Genomic DNA, 22,142 nt, shown 5'->3' on the forward strand with positions numbered 1-22,142 from the left:
CAGGAGGGTAAGAAAATACGATTGTGAAGCCTTTGGGAAGAGAGAGAAGGAAAGACTAAGTGTGGCTATCAGGCCTGGCTTTAGGAATGCCACCGTATGCAAAAAGCTAGGTCTCTGCCACCTGCTCCAGCTGAAGTAGGCTGGTGAAATACTGTTTTTCAAGAACACAGCGATATGCCTACTTTCTACTGATTAAACATTAAGCAGCCAGGCAGACTTGTTTTTCACACTTACGGCTAATATTCGTAAATATTTCACTTTTAATAGCCAGCTCCTCTAAATAAACCAAAAAGGTAAAACCCATTCACATGGATGTGTACTAGACCACCAGCAGCCCAAATTAGGGTCATTTTAACTGATGATAATCTCTAGATATAGTATAATTCAAAAAACCTTTCCATAAACTTTTCATTATGGCTTGATATTCTTCTGAGATCGCACATTCACATCTGCTGGGAGTATGAGCAGAACCTACCATAAAACTCATTCCTAACATCTGAAGGGAGAGGAAAAGTAAAGGTATCAAAGAATTTTGAGTATGAGCCTGTCCAAAATGGTTTGAACTGGAAAATGCAAACCTGTGTGAACAGCCATGCATTCAAAATCCATCCTTAGATCAGAAAGAGAAACCAAGTGAGTCATTGTTGAAGGGAACAGAGTAAAGCACAGGGGTCTATCGTTCAACACAAGGGCCCAGCATAAAAAGTTTAGCACAACCCCGTGATGTTCAAAGTGCTGGTGAAGTAGGAGTGACAGGCAACTGCTTTATCCTCCAACTGCAGTATCAGTAGTAATCCTACAGTCACGTTTAGGAAAATTCTGTATATTTTGAAAAGGATATGGGGAAAAAATACAGGTAAAGGAAGAGCCACAACTACTGGATACTGGGCAATGTGTTATGGTGAAATTTTTAAGAGATATCAGATCTATTTTAGCTGACTTGAACAAATATGTAGCAGTGATTACAGGAAAAAAATACCATCTATGGTTCAAAGCTAAAGCTGGTCAAATTTAAATTAGGTGAAAGAAACAAATCCTGATAGTTTGTTTCAGGAATTAAGCATTCTTGCTATAAAGATAAATAGCAATTAAATAAATAATTTCCTGCTTCAAAGACAAAATACAAGGGAGTGACAGCACAAAATGTAAAAACTTATGAGTTTAAACTACATAGTCCAATGGCACATTCTGATTTGAAACACAGCCCTGTTCTGTGTGAGGAGGACCATGACTGAGCTCCTTGGGAGCCATTTCAAACACAGAGGGAGTGTCTCCTCCCCATCCTGGGAAAGCCACCATGGGATGGAGAACCTCAGCACTGCCCATGGCCCCATGTACACTGGGTGACTGGGATTCTGAAACTTTGGGTAGTTGCCTCAGGGCTTACCTGCAGCTCATGAAGTGGCGAACACAGTCCTGCTGAGACAGAATGGCAGCTGCACACCTAGAAAAGATGCAGGGCATCAGAACAAGGATACAGGACTCACTCGATAAACTAGTTGAGTTTCACCCGCTATTTTAAAATTAACCCCGTTTCAAAGAAAGACATAATGTTATCTCCCAGAATTACAAAATATAAAGACAAAAAAGAGGAATCTTTTTTTTTCAAGGCTTGATGAACTTCAACATGTTAAAAAAATTACGGGAATTGTCATATATCAGCAGCTGAAGCGACAAATTAAGGTGGTACCATGACATCTGTCTTGCAGAGCCCACAGCCTTTCAGCACATCACAAACTGGGGGCACTCTTGCTGGCTGGACACTCAATTGCATACTTACCTATGCAAGTTAATTAAAGTCATGATTTTATGACTTTTATTTCATGCCAACCAGTTTGAATTTATGCACAAAACTTATAATTTTTCTCATTTGTTCTAACTTCTTCACAGCAGACACAAAGTTGTGTTTAGCAGAATATTTAGGGAAAGTATTAATCTACAATCACATGTCTAGCACAGTAAATACAATACCAAGGGAAAACACGTTTAGCAGAAGTACTATGCTGGGAAAATGTGTTTAGCTTACACAGTAAGAAGTGCTTTGAGCTGTTTGTTATCAACTTATCACATACAGTGCTTTCCTTTCATTAACATGGAGTTTTTCAAGAAGAGGGATAAGTTAGTAAACTTGTTACACTCAGCAAGATTTTTAAACGAGGAGCCCTTCAGTTTCTCAGAGCTCAATTAGTATTAATTACAAGTTTAAAGAAGCACCACAACATATTCACATTGATAGTATAGGCATATCTACAGCATAATTACTGTCACTTCAATAAGTGCAGTCATGCACGTTCATCCCCTTCTAGGATCAAAGTGGTGGCATTTCAAGCCCAGGCTCCTGCTATCAGAGGCAACCGTGTTTCACATTCCTTTCATAAATGTATCATTTTCCACCTTGCAAACAGTCAGACGTGTGTGGAAAAACAAAACCTGACCACCTTCTTGGGAGACTCCTTCAGAACAGCTTTGATGGCTGGAAATCTTCTAAATTCCAGTCTGATTTTCTGCCAATTATTTCTGCCCCAGCTCTGTTCTTCAGATTAAATAATTGTTCTCCTTAACTCACAGTTGTCCTCTCCTTTTCTCTTGGTCTTTATTTTACTCAAGGGAAATAAAGGTTTTAGTATCCTCACAATAACCACCTTTCCCTTCCCCCTATTTGTTTTTACTCTCATTTCTCTGTTTGTTACACCTAAGTTCACTCTTCCTATACCTGGGCACCCTGAATGCTTGGCAGTATTCCTGGGGAGGCTGTTGTGGTGCCTCTCATGGAGGCGTTAATAATTTTATTTCATTACCTGAAAGGTCTAACTTGGTACATTTTTAACTGGCATAAACCTCATCTATGGACATATCAGATCATTGGGACCACAGTCCTTTTGGATTAAATTCATCTTATCTAGTTTTAAGCAGCATCTCTGAGCTAGTCACTGCAGGCCATCTCAGAATTAGAGAGACATTTCACAGCATGATTCATCTGACCTGCTTTCAGAGATTCTGACTGGGTGAAATCTGTTGTGTCCTAGAAATACTCTTCACTGACCATGTCTAAACAAATACCTCAGTTGGAGAGATCTATACTGAACTCACTGAACAGCTTATTTTGTTGTTTATTAATATAATCCTTCATTTCCTTTTTAAAAATCTTGAGATATCAGATAATAGCAGAAGCAATCCTAACCACATATATAACTAAGTTTTCAGACTTCCATCCTATTTATATTCCTTGCACTCTCCCAGTTGTGAAGTTTTCTCTGGATTATTCATTGATGGCACTTTTGAACGGCATACTGAAAATGGCTCTTCTAGTAGGCCTTTAAAACTCACAGTAACTAAAGGTGGCAGAATTTCCTCTCAAAAATCAAGTGCTTGTGTAATGATTTGACAGAATTATCATTTGACAATTGTTATTCTAGTCTGGCATATGAGCAACAGCTACTTTAGGAAATCAGACTGTAGTAACATTCAGCAGCGAAAACAAAATGCTGAATTTTGATAAAATAAAAGGATGTAGACTTGGGGAAGTAGGTGGATGTTTTTTGTCAATCCATCTCTATCAAAGCTCCTAAACTACATCTTCTAAGTAAGATGCCTGAAAAATCTGAATAGTAAAAGTTAAACATTAAAATCAAACAAACAGGTGCAAATATGTATTTCTATCATCCTCTGCAATGGAATAATTACAGAATTTTGCTTCACAAAGAACAAATTAAAATCAGAAGGAATTTGATACTCTCTCTCACCTCCATAGACAAATCAATGTAGTTACTGTACTATATAGTTTCACAGTGGATTTATATTTAAAAATTTACTGCTTTTGAATCTTAAGAATTTACCTTAAATCCTCCAAATATGAGCTATAAAATGGGAAAAGTGTAACCACTCTACCACTGTTTCTTTGCTTTGAGAGGGAAGTGCTAGTAGAGATAAATAAGTTTATCCCAGGTTTTGCAGCAAGTAGCAGGCTGCTACTTGGATATTTTGAGAGTTTTGATTTGGCCAGTACACAGTCATGAAGGTTTTCTTCACGTCTCACCAATCCTGTTTACATACAAGCATTTGAACAATTCTTCGTGTGACACAAGTGTTTAGACAAAATTCCTTATGAGAGGGGATAACTGGTGAAAGTTTTCATCCAAACCCAAACTAAATACAAATTACAGAGTATCTGGAAGATTGCTGAACACGAGTATGAACAATTCAAAACTGAGTTATTTACCATAGCAGAACTAACTATGAGTACTTGTAATCCTACTTGGTGCTCAGAAACCAAAACTCAGAATAAATCTCAGAAAGGTGAACATCTAACAACTTCATTCCTCAGACCAAAATACCAAAAGGATTAACTTCCAGATAGTTCAGGCTAAAGGAAAAATTCATGGACAGGAGGTCCATGAACAGATACTGAAGGGTAAGGCAGGGGTGTCCCATCCAATACCACAAATCCAAAAAAGATGGATGTCAAGAGAGTACAAGGGAAAAGGATCCCTGAAAGCAGAGAGGCACATGTGCTATCCCCCAATTGAATGCCCTGTTAGCACTGTCACAAAATAAGCATCAAGGTAGATGGACCATTAGTCTGGCCCACAAGAGTATTTCTTGAATTATCTTGTTCCGTGAATAAAAACCAGACAGACTTTGGTAGCACCTTAGGGAAACTCAAATAAAAATGTGGGGGGAAAATGTCAATTTAAAATTGTTTAACAGTACAGCCTAAAAGTGAGATCACCTAGTCAGAAATAATGAGTGAAGAAATACCATTAGTGTTCTCACACAACACATATTCAGACCCAAAATTCCTGCCACAGCAGGTTCAAAGGGATGTCATCTCAGAGAAATATGATTTTTTTCAGGATGTAATTCCAGCTACATTTAAATGTCAGACTATCAACCATCTTGCCCCTCATAAACCAAAAATGATCAGATTTTTCATTCTCTATGGAAATTCTACTTTCTTAGGCCAGAATTCTGATAGACGTTCTTGGCAGCAGCATTTGTTAAGCATATATGCTGACCTTTTCAAAGTTCCCCTTTTTAAAAAATTAGTGTTCTTGTTTATCATTTTGCTATGTATTCTTTCAAATACTGCTAAGCACAAACTTTGGATGCTCACTCGAGTTTGCCAAGTTCCCTATTCATGAGCGTACAAGCATTACAAGACTTGTCATTCTTTCTTGTCAGTAAAGCATAAATTCCAGAGCTCTTCAACCAATGCAAACACAGGGGAAATTTCCATCCTTCTTCCTGAAACAGGATGTAATAATTCTACCAAAGGTATATCTGTATATAAAATAGCCAGTATTTACCCTGAGAACTCCCTCTTTCACGACTATTTGGGAGAAATCAAATATGAAAAAAAAAAGTAGTGATTTCCCAGACAACACAACATTTTAAAACCAAGACCAACAGTAGGTTAGACACACTCTGGTCCTGTTTGATTTTTTGTTGCTGGAGCACTTCCCTACGAAGACAGGCTGAGAAAGTTGGGGTTGTCAGGCCTGGAGGAGAGAAGTCTCCTGGGACACTTACTGGGGCCTTTTAATATTGAAGGGGTTTGTAAGAGAGGTGTAGAGGGACTTTTTACAAGGGCCTGTAATGACAGGGCAAGGAATAATGGCTTTAAGCTAAAAGAAGATAGATTTAGGTAAGATATTAGGGAGAAATTCTTCACTATGAGTGTGGTGAGACACTGGAACAGGTTACTCAGATCAGCTGTGGCTGCCCCATCCCTGGAAGTGTTTAAGGCCAGGTTGGACGGGGCTTGGAGCAACCTGGTCTAGTGAAAGGTGTTCCTGCCCATGTCAGGGGGTTTGGAACTAGATGATCTTTAAAGTCCCTTCCAAACCAAACTATTCTATGATTCTATGACAGTTTGGCATGACCAGACCTTAGCAGCAAATATTTTAGCCCTCCAGCATATCACAACAATTGTGATCTTAACTTAGCCAGGCTCTACACAAGAACAAAGCTCTTATTGCTGTTGTTCTGCAGGTCTCTATTAGAAAGCTACAAGAAATATCAGGTTATTTCAGATTAACATTATTTAAGTAATGCTAAAGCTTTCCTTCTTGTGAACAGAATACCAGCATTAAAGGGACTTCTACTTATCAATATCAGAGGCTCATAAAATGGCAGTATAGAAAAGAACCTTATACACTTGAGATGCTCCTGGAATCAGACTAATTTTCATTTCAAAACATCATAGAACTATGAGTGAGAAAATGTGCCTTTCTGGTCATTTGACTCAGAGTGCATGCTGCATCTCTTATTTATTTTCAATGCATTTGGAAGGAGACTTCAGTAAGAGGCAATTTAATCAGACTTTCTAAGGTTTTTTGTGGTGGGGATTATAGACTAAAAAGAATATTCAAGAGCCAGGGAGACTTAATTTGTTTAGTATCTTAAATCGAAGTTGATGCAGTTAGTCATTCCCAAGTTTATAACAAACAAATCCACCTACAGTACCAAAAGCAAACAACTGCAACTGTTACTGGCTTAACTGATCTATCAGGCCTCTTGCTTTTGAGGAGGAAAGCCTATAGACTTTCACATGACACCAAAAGTCAAACAACACACTTTTAAGTTTTGATGATTCTTTGCTACATGGGTTTCTCCAAGTCCTTGCTCTAAGCAAGTCCACAGTCAGGCTTGAATATTCATTGTCATTAAGGAAATCTAGAAAACGATGATCCTGGAGAAAAAAAAAAAACAACAAAAAACAAAGGATTTTTGGTGGGGATTAACCTGGCAGCACTTTTAAAAACCTTGAGTTAAAAAGGTGTCTTTTCATCAAGTTTCAGACAACTGTAATTCACCCTGTATCCCCAGGCTAAACCTTGGGGTTCTTCTGGGTTTTGCTAGCTTTGCTTTATCCAGTAGATTATTAGGATGTGCACCTCAACAAACTACTGTCCTTAAAGTTCTGGCTTACAACATTGCTGCATATCATTATACAGTGCCAGAGTATACATTGCTTAAAGATGGCACCAAACTGCAGAACCCAAATCTTCACTGAACAAGAGGATTGTGGGTTTTTTTGTTCTGGTTTGGTGTACTATGACAGAACTGACACTTTTTTTTGAAGAATCTTACCTGGGTGACTCAAATTATGAGACTTTTGGTGAAATAAAACCTTCTTCTCAGTTGCTGAAGTTTTCATAGGCTAGATGTTCTGCATTGGTTCAGCTATCTTAACAGATTTCCGCAACTCCTTGCATTTCTTCAGGTAAGGAAAAGTGGAGGGAAGAAAGGGTAGATAAATCATGCTGGTAAGACTGGTACCTCCCATAATTCAAGGGAGCGATTCAGTGTAAAATTTCTGTAAAGTAAACTGATGACACAGTGAACCTTGCCTCCAGCATACTGCATTAAAACTTTGTCTACCTCTCTTGTAAAAACAAAGGATTTCATTCTGAAGACAACAGGGGCATGAATTGCATCGATTATGAAGGAAATTGCACCTGATAATCCTTGCTATGCAAACCACAGAACTCCCCATCATCCAGAAGGCATCTTCAGTATTAAAAAAGCTCTCTTTCTCCCTGTTCTCAAAATCAGTGATGTAGTCCCTTGGTTCAGAGAAGCTGAATTGGCTTCTGTATCACAATGGAGGTTAGAAAACAGTGGTGCTTCCTGAGGCCCTTAGAGTCCTGGTATTCAAGAAGAGGCATAAGATGCTTAGATTATTTGCTCCTTCACTTAAATGGATAGTTCAAAAGGGAAAGTAAAGAGAAATATCCAGTTATTAGTCATCACTGGCTGAAATGGAGTAAAAGGCCTCAAACTGGCAGCCTGAACTTTAGCTTGAATGAACCAGGTGCAAAGTTGGCACATAACTCAAGCAACAATTCACTATAACCCAATGTGTTTTCAGAAGCTCAGTGTTGACGACACAAGAGGGACAGGAGCGTGTGTACTTTGGGGCAACACAACAACACATGGTAAAATCCACCCTACAACAACAACAGAACTAAAACTTAATGGTTTCTCAATCATGTTTTCATTGCTCATAGAGATACAACTACTCCCTTCAACACCAAGCCTTACACATCTTTCATTGCAATGCTCTCAGGAGAAGACTAATTATTTCAAGAATGATCATGAACATAATTAATATCAGATCCTCCCCTTGGTACACTGTGCAGACTGCTGTGAATCCAGAATATTTTCTTATTAATGACATTAAAATGGACAAGAGGGAAGCCTTTTACTTTAAAAATCTTCCTTCTAGTAGCCAAATCTCTCTCTTTTAAAAATTTGTTTATTAAAACCTAATGTGTTATTAGCATGAGAATAATTTCAAGCAGTGCTTGGATACCAAATACAGCAGCACTGTCTTTTGCACTGTTTATGCCATACATGTAAGACTTGAGTACTTAATATTTTAATTTATTATTGAAGGTAATAAAAATTAAGAGAATTCCACAGCCTAAATAAAGCTGAAGGCACAACACTTCTACATGGTGTATGAATTTCTAAACTGCAGTCAGCATATGAACATGTTTGTCATCATTAACATGCATGTTCAGCAGGAACACCACAACGCTGTACTACATCTAACAGCCTACACAAAAGACCAGCAAACAAATTCTTGTCTTAAGCGGATGGGACAAGTTAATGGACCTTCTGGAGCAAAGTTACAGTTTGCAATCATGTCAAAGTCTATCTGAAAACTGAATTAATATGCAGGATATAAATTACCCAGAATTAATCTAATTAATCCGGATCATGACTATTTTAAGATAATGGGCTTTCTAGTTTTGCTATTAATATTTAATTGCTTATATTGTATATTTATATTTTCTATGAACTTTTTTCTTAGATAATTTTGACCCATAACTGTGCAGGGTAGGCCAAAGATTTTTTCCAAAAAGCCTATTGCTATTTGGAGGCAACTTACTGTTAGTTCACATACTTTCATCTCGAATACACAGTCCTCAGTCTGAAGCTGAATCAAACCAACCTACAGATCAACGAGACTTCAGAATACACCTTGAGAAAATACTGCCCTTGATACACTCATAAATATTAATTACATTTATAAGAATAGCAATACAAATTCTACCAAGTACCACAGGTCCCTGCAGCTATTGAAGAGCAGGAAAAAATAGTGATGGAAATTACCTGTGTAATTATTAGTGCTCCTGGAACTTCGAACTCTGTTCAACAGTTCGTTAGACATTTCCCCCCACTACACCCCCTACTTTAACAGGAATAGTTGGAATAAAGTTAATCTCATACTGATAATAAGAAAAATGCTGTAGAGTTTGTAATAGAACAACATACAATAAGTATATAACAGAAGCTACTGGTCCTACAACAAACTCTTTAAGAGTAAAATTCTAATAAAATAGTAAGCCATCAAAATTTACAAACTACCACAAACAGTTAAAATGTCACAGAACAGATGTAATAAACACAATTAAAAAAAGCAGGCACACTTATGCCGGAGCAAATACACTGCACATTTTAATTTTTCAAGAGGAAATGTAATATGCTGCAGATAAAGGAGTAACAAAGCAAAGAGAGACTAAGTAAAAACATAACAATTCTCAAAGGTTAATGATTACACCACAGGCATATTGTCACTGATCACATTTTTACTACCTATAGTTAGCAGATAATTTCTTTTTTTGCCCCCCAAAGAAGGCAGGACTATTATGTGTTGACTTTTGTGTGCATTATTACTTGTCCTGTCTAGAAGTGCAAATCTTGAAAATTAGCAAAAGGAAGAAAAATAACTGGTAAAATATTGGAACACAAAAGTTATTGCAGAGAGACAGAAATTCATTACTTTCAGACTCTGTCAAACTTATAATAATATGCACTTAGAAAGAAAAGCAAAATCTTATTTTAAATGGTATTTGCTAAAGCTACGCTAACAAAAGGATTTGTGGCCCTGTCAGGAAAAAACACTGACCCTTGACCTTTTTTCAGTTTAGAGAAGGAGAATAGCCAGAATCTTGTATATCGAACAAATGTTTGTTCTATATAAACGTTCTCGCAATTTTCTTAGTTTGCTGAAAAAGCGGAGAAAAGAAAAAAAAAAAAAGACAATATAAAAAGAAAAGAAGAAGAAACTGCCCCAAACGAAAGGCTCGATTCAGAAACTGTGCAAGGCTGCTTCTAAACAGTCATGTGACTTTTTTTTTGCTAACAGCCATGTGCTCGCGTATCATTTTACTCTGAAATAACTCTGCGGATTTCAGCTCAACCTGCCTTTGCTTATAATGCATGACATAGCCTGTGAGGGAGCCTGAGAACCGTCCCTCTTCAAAAGCAAGGTTCCCATGCTTGGCCTGTAACCATGGAAGCAGATGCCTTTTTTGCTTACCCCTGCTTACCTCTTTGCAGCCACGAGCTGCTCCCTATTGTTAAAAGGGGTACGCCTTGATTTTTCTTCGTCGTGACTGAACTTGCCTCTTCTTCAAAGGGCACGATGCTGCAGGTCATTGGTCTAGACTGTTTGCACGGTCCAGAGAACAGCCTTGATGTAACCCTTGCTCCGTCTGTGCCACACCACCAGCCGTGCGACTGCAGACTGTAGGGGGACATCGGAGATCTGTATTTGAAAAGAAGTCCGTCCGATTTTGCCATTGTGCCTTTTCAGTCATCGATCGAATGAATATCGAACCTTCTGTCGTTGCATGTGTGAAATAGATAGCTTAGCAAGCACTTTTGTGCCCAAACCTGTGCAGTGGGCCAAACTCTCTTCCTTTATTCACAAGTATTATTGGTTTTTTGTAGTATAGTAATTTCTTAGGAACTTTAATAACGGTGTCCTAATGTTAGACCAGCCTCACAACAGAATCTCTTTGTTGTAATGTGCTTGATTTAGCACTTAATTTTTTTTTTTTTTAAAGGTGCTTTCTCTTTTAGTCATTCCCAGTTGAACATCAGCCCTCTTAAAGTGCAAGAGCGGCTGATTTTGAATCGGTATGAATAGCCCAGAATCATTTCAAAACAAGATACTGACTGGACGTTTGCTGCCACAAGGCTTTAAAAATAACAGAGGGGTGGGGGGGAAGAAAAGTGAACTTGGAAAGCTTCCAAGATAAATTCAAAAAGTAAAAAATCCAACAAATACGGCTTTTCTTGTTGTTGCTGTTAAATAGAATAAAGTAGATAGTGTTAAGAAAAGATAGATATTGTAATAGATAAAATAACCTGACAGTGGTGGCTAAATCTCTAAAAGAATCTTCTTTTTTTTTTCTCTTGATATAGAAAGACAAATAATTCAGAAAATTAACACCTAGTAACATGGGACCTTGAAAGCACTTTTTGCTCTTCTGTACTATTGCATAAACCTTTCTGATATTCACTGGTCAGCTTATTTTTTTAATATGCATTTAATTAAAAAAAAAATATACCGATGAATGTCGACACCATTGCAAGAAATAATGAAAATCATGCTAAACCACTGAGAAAATGTAGCTGAAGTGTTCAGTCGAAGAGTTCAACAGAACTCTAAGAATTTCAGGGGGGAGTGAAGAAAAAGATGCTCTAACACCTTCAAATAAAAAACACCCGGAATTGTAGCTAACATGGAAAATGATACATTCTTGAAATCAGTCGGTAAGCAAGTTTTTACTCTTCTTTTAACAGAATGGTAAACTCTCTGATCACTGCCTGTCAAAAAAACAATAATCTAGTGAAAGCCATCAGCACCTACTCATTGTAAAATGTGCCTGCCTCTACTCTGTCCTAATAAAATCCGGATTGCATCAAAAAGGGCTTATATATTCTTCAGGGTGTTGCTTACCCAGCGTTGTCTGTATATGACATCAGTATATATATTTTTGAGATACCACTATCTCATACTTCAAGGCATACCTATTTTCTCTAATTGCCGCAGGCAAAGGGGAGGTGCACTAAAGAATAAAGAAGGTTATTGTGACAGATGAAACATAATTCACAATGAGTACTCTTTTCATCCAGCCCTAAGTAGCAGAGGATTACTCCAAGCTGAATTTTAGGGGAGTATGTATGATCTGATTTAATAATACGAGGACAGGCCACGAGCTGAAAGGCAGTATAAACCAATTATGCTTTTGCTGATTGTTTGTGGGGTTTTGTTGTTGGGGTTTCCCCCCGTCCCTTCTCTTTTCTGGAAATAGAAGAAATGTTAACGTGAAGAGGGTCTGAAGAAACATGGGGAAAAGTAAGAAATGCGGAGAAATAAAAGTTGGGATTTTTTGGAATGGATATTGACAAATGCTTATTCTATATTTCTGCTTCATGACACTTAAATGAAATAAGATCATGCCTTTTCTTCAGTATTAATGCGCTGTGGAAGTAGGTAAACTAATTTTGATACACTTACTGAACTTGTCTTGCTTCCGAGAAATTAATACTTGAGTCTTCTAAAAATGCTGTATGATGTCAAGTTTAGATGTAGATAACTGTGATAGTAAAATAACTTTGTGCTAAGTGTGTGTACATTGCTTTTCTGAGTCACTATTTTAATATTTAAACAGTAAGTGAGTAAGCTTGCATGAGTATTTTATATGTTTGTTTCCTTATAGTGTGCTTTGGAAAATAATTGCCTAGCACAAATTACTGTATTACATTCGGAAAGGTTTTGTCTTTTTAGACTTTCAGTTTTCATATAGCAACTATTTTTTTATGATCTAAAATTGCATTCAGAATGCCTGGACATGTGTAGCTAGTTAAAATGAAAAAACTGCTAAGGTGCTTGGCAAAAAAACCCAAAAACACAGTATCTCATTTTCTCTTTATAAATGTTCTTTTAGACTGACTACTTTTTAAAGTAATAGGTAACTTCTAAAAATTCCATCTTAATGCAATTGTATTAAACACTGATCTTCTCAAAGAACATTTCTATAAATTTTCTATAATTTAGTATGCAAAATAAAACTATTTTGAGATACATATTCTAAATGTATTATTCTAATCTTCATCTTGTTTGAAAAATCACAAAAAAATCAAACAACTGTGAATTACATGTTTGCTTTCATATATTTTGGATTTTTTAATTAAATAAAAAACAAAACTGTTTAGCAGTCAGAGCTAATAAAACTGTGCTTCTAACTGAAAATGAATTATTACTGGGGCTTAGTTTATAACTTTGAGATTTTGGACTGAAATATAAAATAAAGATTAATTGGAAGAGACTTTCTGTTATTCTGTGCTGCTATATATCAGACCAGCTAAGATGATTCAACAACTTAAGATCAAATGTTCCATAAACAAAATAGCAAGGAAATGGCATAAAAATCAGCATGTGAAATTATTATTATATTTTCTAAAGCGGGAAAAGAACACTGAAATTTTGTCTCTCTAGAGGCTGTTACTGAACTATTCTCTTACATAATATGATTTCATGCCATTCTTAAAAGCAAACATAAAACCAATATTAAGTGTTTCATAAACACCATAAGCAATTAAGCGTATTTCAGTGGATGAGCAGGATGCATTAAGCACACCACAGTACTATATTTTAAAGAAAGAATGAGCAGTCAGAAAACGCACGAAGTACCAAAAGAAAACTGCCAGAGTGAAAGCATACATTTTAATATTTTAGTTCGCAAAGGGAGCAGCAGCCAAAAGACCGTTCTAACCACCTGACAAACAGCAACAAACAACAGCTCTCGAGTCAAAATATTTATTAGGGTGTCATGTCAATGCACAGCCTAACATATGTGCCAAGGAGAAATTATTCTATTATCTTCAGCTGAGTGAAGCAGTAACAATGAACGTACAGATTTATAAATATATATAGGACTGAGAACGTTCTTTCAAATCATACAACCATTTAGCTTTCATTGATAATTTAAAAAATACATTTAAAAGTGTAAAGTACAAGTTACATTAATTCCTGTGACAATTTTTATCCAAATATTTTTGTTGCCATGACACACTGCACTTGCAATCCATCGTAAAGTTTCTTAGCAAGAAATAAAACACTTTAGCATTTGTTTAAGGAGTCAAATGGCATTTTAGCTACTCTAAATGACATTAATTTAAGTAATATATCTTCTGTTATAAACTTTTAAACAGCATATATTTTAGGGGCATTCATACTGGTAGACTGGTTTTGTTCTCTTTAAAATTAGTTTGAATTAAAATTTACTATTGACATGCATAAAACTTTCAGTAAAAGTGCAGAGGAAGGTTGCCTTTGGAAAAGTAGGGAAAAGAAAGCATGTCAGATGACGCCTGCATGCAACAAAAGAATCTCTTAAGATGAACAATGTTTTAATACTGAATCAAATGGTGAGCACGCATGTAATTTACAAATCTAAAAATATATAGTATTACACATTACTTTCATTCTTTTCTGTAAAACTTACATCAGGCTGACTCATACAAAATTCACCACATCATTTTTAACAGCCGGTGTTGAGGTTTTTTTAAGAGAGAAAAGGCAGGGGAAAAGAGCTCTTCATGTCCCTTGCAAACAAGGTTTGATTTTAACCAAAACTAAGTGTGCAGGTATAGTTGTCTCATCCCATACCCTATAAATCTTTAAAAACCTGCAACTGAAATTAAGATTTGTAATATTTTGGGAGCTACAAAGAACACAGCAGCTCAGGAGACAACACTGGGAATGTAAGAAATCACAGACTTTGATTCTATACGACAAGCTGGATAGGAGTCAAAGCTGCCACATGTGGTGTGAAAAAATGCCACCCCGGTGTGAACAAAGGGTTTAAAATGGAGTCAAGAAGCGTGCAAGCTCAATGTCTAAGCTTTTCCTGTGAATTGTACTGCCACAACCTGCAGGATATCAAGTGGGCTGGGAAGAATAGAGTGCCTTTGGAAGCTACAATGGAGTAGCGGTGGCCGTCGGTGCGTTAGGGTTTCTATTGTTTTGGTCTTCTTGTTTGCGTGTCCTGACAATGTGCTGCTCTACTTCAGCGAGAAATTAAACTCTAAGCACCAAAAATAAAGTCACAAAATTCACCGAGAAACTGATGAATGCAGCAACTCTGATCTTGCTTATTGTAGTCCTAGTTTACAGCTCAATGAGAGAATTTACCAGCTGGATTGTTCATTTTACTGGGCCCTGAACCACAATCTCACGCGCGCAAAAGAAAAAGAATAATAAATGCTGTTCATAAAAATCTCTGTGACCTTTTACCAAGATAATAATTGCAATAATATAAATATTTTTTTGGGGTTCATTCAAACAGAAAGAATGCTGCACCTTATTTCAGTCAACAGCTTTCCTCCTTTTATTACAACATAAAGCTAATAATCTGCATATTCATTTCAGAAAACACTGTCTTTTGGAAATAATCTATGCAAGTGCATGCAGCAGCAACCCAAAAGTGTATAGGTCACACGCTTGCAAGGATCCTGTGCTAACACCGTTCAACAGTGAAGGTACTAAAAATCATAAATATTCTACCTAGGTAAAAGAAAATGTTATGTAGTCAAGGTAAAAGGAATAATAAGAAAGAAAATAGTTAAATACATCTTCCCAAGAGATGTAAACAACAAAAAGTACAAGTTTCACAAAGAGAAAATGCATTATATTTATCAGAATTCCTAAACAAAATCAATTAAAATCCAAGGAAGTGCACGCACAAAACCCAATAAACAGTAGATTTTCTAAGAATTAAAGAAACCTTCTTATTTCCTATATTACATTTACATGCTTTATTAAGGATTAGGTCAAAAGCCACCGATTTTTAGTTTATGAATGCAGGTCAAGACAAGAACATTTTTCTATTTACTCTGTGTAACTCTGTATAGAAATCAATCTGTTACTTTCATTACAACCACACAATCAATTCCATTTAAAGTACAACGCAACAGCCAAGTCCAAGGACAATATGGATCGCTGAAAATCCTTCATACTCTCTACAGAATTTATTCGGTCTGACTGGGATGATTTTTCTCCTCATTAGTATTCACCAAGCTTTCACAAACAAACTTATCCCAGCTTCACCTGTTTTTAGTTCAAAGCAGAAAGCAAAACAAAGCAAACACTAATTTACCCATCCTGGCACTGCTCTGTAAGTATTGCTCCTCAGTAAATAACACAAATCATCTATCAAAGAACAATTTTATGGAGGAGAATGCCTAAGTCACACTGAGTCACGAATATTTCTGCAAACTGCAGTAAGACAGGACTACATGCCAGATAAACCGCGTGACATACACACATGCAGACATGTATGATGAATGTCGATGATGTATTTAAGCAGTCTGTCTTAAATGACTGTATTTTATCACCTTACAAATACTTGTAAATATGCCCCTCTCATTTTTCTCTCCCTCATAATGTTATTCTGAGGTTCCTAAGGGACACAAAGCTGAGGTATTTAAAAACTGTGAAATATTATAAATGTCTTTCTCTGCATACCCAAAGAATTTGTTACGATCATTTGAAAAGATGCAATTTAGCCACTGTTATAAATCTTTTAAATGTTCATAATTACTTTAACATTCCTAGTTCAACATATTAAAATCTAGGCATAATATCAGATTTTAAAACTGTAAAACTCCAAACAGTACTTTTATTTATGGTATGTTTATTCAGGTTTATTTGCTGATTTGCTTTTATTCCCGGTCTATTTTCTCAACTCATTTTCTGCTGCATCTTAGTATTTGTAGGGGCTTGTTAAATATTATTTTTTCCTTCTGCCTGCCTGAAAGATAAGCCTGTCAAACGAATATTACTGTAAAAATAACATAATAGATTTAAAAATGTTCTGTTCAGAGATTTTTGCACAATAAAGCTGCCTGTGATTTTCAAGTGAAAACCTTATCTTGAATATTCGTAGCATTTGTTCCCTATTTGTTCTTTTATTGATCAGTTTGTTCAACTACATGTCTCCCTTCCCAACAAGACATCAGAGAAAATGAAAAATGAATCTTGGAATATTGCTCCAGAACGCGCAGTCAGGTGTCTGGTGGCAACACAGAGGCTGTATTTCCACGTCCATGGTTTCCCAAGCTTTGATAATTTGAGATGGCACTGATATGTAATCTCTGGGTGTTTCTTAGGGTGCCATCTCCTTTTTTAATCCAATGTATGTTTTTAAGTCGCTATTAAATTGTTGTTCCTGCCAAGTGGTCATCCAATTAGCAGCATGCTCTCTTGGGTAACAAGACAGCATGCACACATGTACATACATACATGTACATGTACGGATGGGAATGTGTGTATTTTGGCTTCTTATTCCAGCTGAGCCTCAAACTCGGGCTCTCATCAACCAGTTAAATTTCTCTCTGCCAAACCTCTGAAATACTGAATGTATTTCAGTCAAAAAGAAAATTGCATAATGCCAAATTTCTCACTCACATATAACAGCATGTAAATAGACAAAGGGTTCACAGCACTGTGAGAAGAGAAACTGTCCTGACAGACTTGCATTTATCCCCACTGCAAACCTTAAATAAGCACACATAAACATCGTTTTCCTCTTGTTCAGCCGCGTTTACTTGCCACTGATTCTCTCCCCTGGCTCCCACCAGCTCATTTTTCCCCACCTCCTGAACCTGTCTGTTTTCTCTGTCCTGCCTGTCTGCCAGCAGCGGCGCTGAAGAATCCCCCAAAAGCAGCCCCACGCATCCCCATCCCAGGGGTACCCTGAGCTCGTGAACGGGGCACAGGAACGAACAGGTTAATTCCATACGGGCAGGAACAGGAATGACTCAGGCTTTGAGAACACGAAGCCGGACTGTTTGGAAAGACTGCATTAAATGTAAGACGTAATATCTGCGAGTGAGATAGCAGGGATACTGGTGAGAGAGAAAAATCCACTTTCCCAGAATACTCTTCGCCTATTCAGACATTGAACAGCTGAAACGTGGGCGCCGCAGAGGTTAAGCTTGGCAGCCGAGAGCAGGACACTGAGCTGCTCAGCAGCCCTCGCCTCTCCCTCTGACTGCTTCACCAGCCCGGGGAGCCGCGACACCGATTTCACCAGCAATCTGCCCCCAGGGGCTATTTTAAGACTGTACCAGACCCATCTGCAAAGCTGGCCCCAGAGAGCCAGCTCAGATCTGTTTGAAATGCTACAGATTGGCTACGTACTCCAGTTCAGAGCCCGCAAACAGGCGATATAAGGGATCCAGGCTGGCTCCTCACTGCTGCATGAATTTTGGTGATAGCAAAAGAGCCAAAATCGTGGGATATTAGTACAATTAAAGAATGTATTGGGAAAGAGTAAAGTCCACTTTTTAGAGGACAGTTACCTTTCCTTGCAGCAGGAAAACATGCCTTTATTTATGATTAGAAGAAAACAATTCCAAACTTTCCTGACTCAACTGAGTAAAATTAACAAGCAAGACTTTCCCCTAGCTAAAATGCACAGTGGACCAGGGCAGTAACCACCTCCAAAATTAGCTCCTCCCTCTCACCAAAGGACATTTGTTATGGCAGCCCCTCCTGCCACCTCCGAAAGCCTGCTGAATGTGCATGAGCCTCGCAGGCCAGTCAAGGTGAAAAGAACCAAACAGACAACAGGCAGAGTAACATGAGGGGAGAACACAGTCTGACAGACCATCTCCAGGATAGAAACCTACCCCCAAACAGCAGCTTTAGAGCAGTTGCCCGTGGTTGAAGCTGTCATTGTGATAACAACAAACATCAGGGCCCCTCTCACCCTCAAGAGTTTGGGGGCTATGCTGTTACCCTTTGCCCATCCCTGAAGAAGGTGCCTGGAAAAAGCAGTCAGGAAAAGTACTGGAACAGGAAAACACCGTCACCCTCTTCTTCTACAGCCCTTGCTGAGCATTTACTACCACACGGAGTAGTAAAGGCAATTCAGTTTTCCCTATGTGCAAGTGCTGGAGGTTATCATTGGCACGAGGGCCAAAATTATTCTGATTTCATGACACAATATGTTAAATTCACACTTCTCAACAGTTCAATGGGAACAGCACTGGCACAAGCACACACTCCACCCATTAACCATCCTGTGGTGCTCAAAAATGAGAGGCCAAGTGTAATATGAGAGTATTCTTTGCTTTGAAAGAACTTTTCACTGCCTTCCTTAATTTGTAAATCTCCTTCTGTGGGTTTATTTTAGTACCTTGATTCTATTTGAACATAGCTTATTATGATTTAATTTCCTCTTTTCTTTTTTTTTTTTTAAACAGAGGATGGAAAAGAAAAATAAATCTCTCATGCTCTCAGCATATAACAGTTGATATAATAGACTGAAATGGCTCCTTCTAATCACTTGGGGATTTTTAAGTGCATTTTATTGACAAGATAAGCCATTATGAGTCCTTCAGACTTGTTATGGTTTATCATATCAAGGCTTACAATTTTAAGTAATATTCCTAATATGCATTCACAGCATCCACTCCAACAGCTTCTTTAATCTCAATTAAATACCATTAAAGATATGTATGGTACCTATGTAGAAGTGGCACTAGAACAGTACTTATATGCACTAGTGACCAAATAATGCCAGACTGGTTCAGTTGCCTTCCACCTTATCCCATACCCAGAAGTCTTATTGTTCAGTACAAGTTACATGCAAAGGTAACATTATTCAGTGGAATTATGGCAGACAAAATTTTCTAGTGGTTGTTTTTTTTTTTTTCTAAGAACTTGAAGAAAAGAAAGAAAGAAAGTTGGTCAATGAGATCCCTTCTGCCAATCTCCAGCAGCTGCCTGAGCGGAACTTGAAACTTCTTGATACATCCCAGCAAAATGGACATTATCCCTAGTGTCTAGGACAACATTTGTTCTCAAAAGGAAGTAAAAATGAATGATAAAGGTCACTTGAGAGAGCAAAACTCTGACTGCTCAGAGCACAACCGTGCAGCTCTCCTGAATGGCCACATAATTCAACTATGTCTTCCCCAACCTGTGCTGCAGATTTATTGTCTGCCCCTTCATGCTTTTTGCACTTCAGACTACTCTGTTTCCCCATTTCATCTTCCTTTTATCTTTACATTCTGACTTCTCCACAGACCTAGGGCCCCTGCCCTTAGGAGAAGAAGGTGAAAAGTAGCAAAAAGAGAAGTGTGCAAGGCAGAAGAGAGGCAGTCAAAACAGGTATGGCTGCCAAACTGCCTAGACCTTCCGTGAGCAAAAGGCAGTGACTCCTGCACTAAGAGCAGCAAGACAGAAAACTGTTAGAAGGTTACAAACCACTTAGAACTTAAGTGTTATGAATTTCTGGCAATCGTCCTACCTTTGATATGAAAAGGTGCAGCTACTTTAGGAGGCCGAACTGGAGCCGAGGACAAAGCAAGACCCACCGAAAGAGTACAAAAAAAGGAGTGGGCAGCCTGGGAAAGCAGGCACCAAATTTGGCCTTGGAACAGATATTGAAACATCCAAAGGTACATTAGGTTGTCAGTGGCACGTCTTGCCATCTGGTGCTCTGCCACAGAGACCAAGGGCAAAAACCTTGGGAGGGAGTATAAAAACAGACCAAAAAGTGCAGGGTTCTCCAAATTCAAAAGAAACTGGGAGCTGTCACCTTGCACAGAGGTTAGACAGTATTAATCAGCTAATGCTGTATCATCCTGCCTCTACAAGTAGAAGCACTTGGCACACTTACCTCTAATTCAAGGAAGCAAATTATATATAAATAAAAGATTAAGAACATGTGTGTCATTTAACTAGTTATACCAACAGCTGAAACAAAGATATTCATGTTGTAAAACTAAAGGACGTAGGTCCAAACTGTACTCGTAGTTACAGTCAGAAAAATGCACGACCCCCTAATCACTTTATGCAAAACAGCTGCAAAAATGGAAGGTAAGTCTTTCACTGTTGTCAGAAGTTGGCCCACTACTGGTATTCCCCTCAGCACAGAATGCAGTGGTTCTCCTATAATGGATTTTAAGTTTATGATGCACTCTCAGAATCATTTCAATAAAACAAAAGGCTATCCAATGATTTCATAATCAATTAACACTACAGCTTAGTTCCCAGTCTGCTACATCCTTCAGTGCTGCTTTGCCACATAATTGACATCTAATTTGCCATACCATAAAAACAGCCTTGTTTATTCTCATTCCATTACCAGTAACTAGCTCATTATTCTAATGCACTTTGAAGCATTTTAAAAATAAATGTGAAAGAAAATTCCACTCCATTCTACGTCCATTAGTTATCCTTCCAGGTTAAAGACCATGTTGTAATCATTATAGCCCTTTCTTTTTATTCATACCAAGTAACTTCTTTGTAGCAGAATACAGTCCATATTTTAGGAAAGCTGGCTGTGGTAAGACAACAAAGCACATATCAACAGACAGCAAGACTGATACATACCAATCCTCAAACAAGTAAATATTTTTCATTTTATAACTTTCTGCTTTATTTTCATAGCCCAAAATTATAGAAACGGTCCAAAAGTTTCTTCTAAGAAATAATTTTATGGCATCATAACCTTAACATCAATAACTTTATTAAAATACTCCAGAACAAAACTAGTAGCATAAGCACACGTGCAACTGGAATCTCACCAAAAAAAGAGTTTATAGCAGCCATAAAACTACCCTTCTCTGACCTCTACCATATTCAACAATTAAAAAGTGTGCCTCTGTGGTAAAGAGACATTTCTGTTTAGCTGTAAATTCATGGATGTCTAAACACTACCACCACAAAGATGTTCAAGTCCACTTTACTTTTGTATTTGACAAAAAAAGCCATGTAGCACAGGTCAGGGATCAATGACTTACCTAAGCAGGTAAAAATTGATCAAACAACTACAAATTTCTCCTCTACTACTTACAGAAGCAATGGGAGATGGAATTATTGAAAATAATTTACTGCCCACTTGAAGTCAGAAAAGATCTGCTCTTGAGTCCCCTAAACAGAGCAGCTGCAGTGTGGTTTCTGATTGCATATTTCTACATTCATTCAGCCAACTCTGAATTCAGACAAAAATCCACAAAGATAAAGTCACTTCCTAGAACCTTGGGCCTTTTAACTACTCTCCTGATCTCATCTAGTCACATGCTATTTCCTTAGATTGTTAAAGACAGAATTATACAGTTACTATTCTTGTAATACTCTGTCATTTAGTATGTACTTTCCAGGACAATTTGCTTTCCTAAAGATACATTACTGCTCTTTGATTATATACAGCCACTTCAAAACTCCCTGCAAGTGAGAAATTTTATTTTTTTAGGAAATGAATTACTAATACTCATGTGAATCAAGTCAGTGATAAGGTATTACATTCCTGGACCACAAA

At 37.5% G+C, this 22,142-nt stretch overlaps 1 protein-coding gene across 7 annotated transcripts in view; it reads right to left on the reverse strand.

Moving 5' to 3' along the window:
- LOC127467540 (uncharacterized) overlaps window positions 1–22,142 on the reverse strand; it is a 284,446-nt gene that overhangs the window by 134,571 nt on the left and 127,733 nt on the right. For 6 of the 7 annotated variants that reach the window (XR_007903162.1, XM_051779616.1, XM_051779617.1 and 3 more), the window contains one exon: window positions 1,388–1,444. Coding sequence is in view for 5 of the 7 variants with exons in the window: in XM_051779616.1 (XP_051635576.1) it covers window positions 1,388–1,444 (57 nt within the window). In the remaining 2 variants the exon portion in view is untranslated. Of the gene's footprint in view, window positions 1–1,387; window positions 1,445–10,343; window positions 10,738–22,142 lie in introns of those variants that run through there. The other variant, XR_007903164.1, reaches the window with a different exon arrangement.

This window comes from Manacus candei, unplaced genomic scaffold, assembly GCF_025592945.1.
Source record: "Manacus candei isolate 608988 ecotype Guabito, Panama unplaced genomic scaffold, ASM2559294v1 h1tg000014l, whole genome shotgun sequence".
Lineage (NCBI taxonomy): Eukaryota > Metazoa > Chordata > Aves > Passeriformes > Pipridae > Manacus > Manacus candei.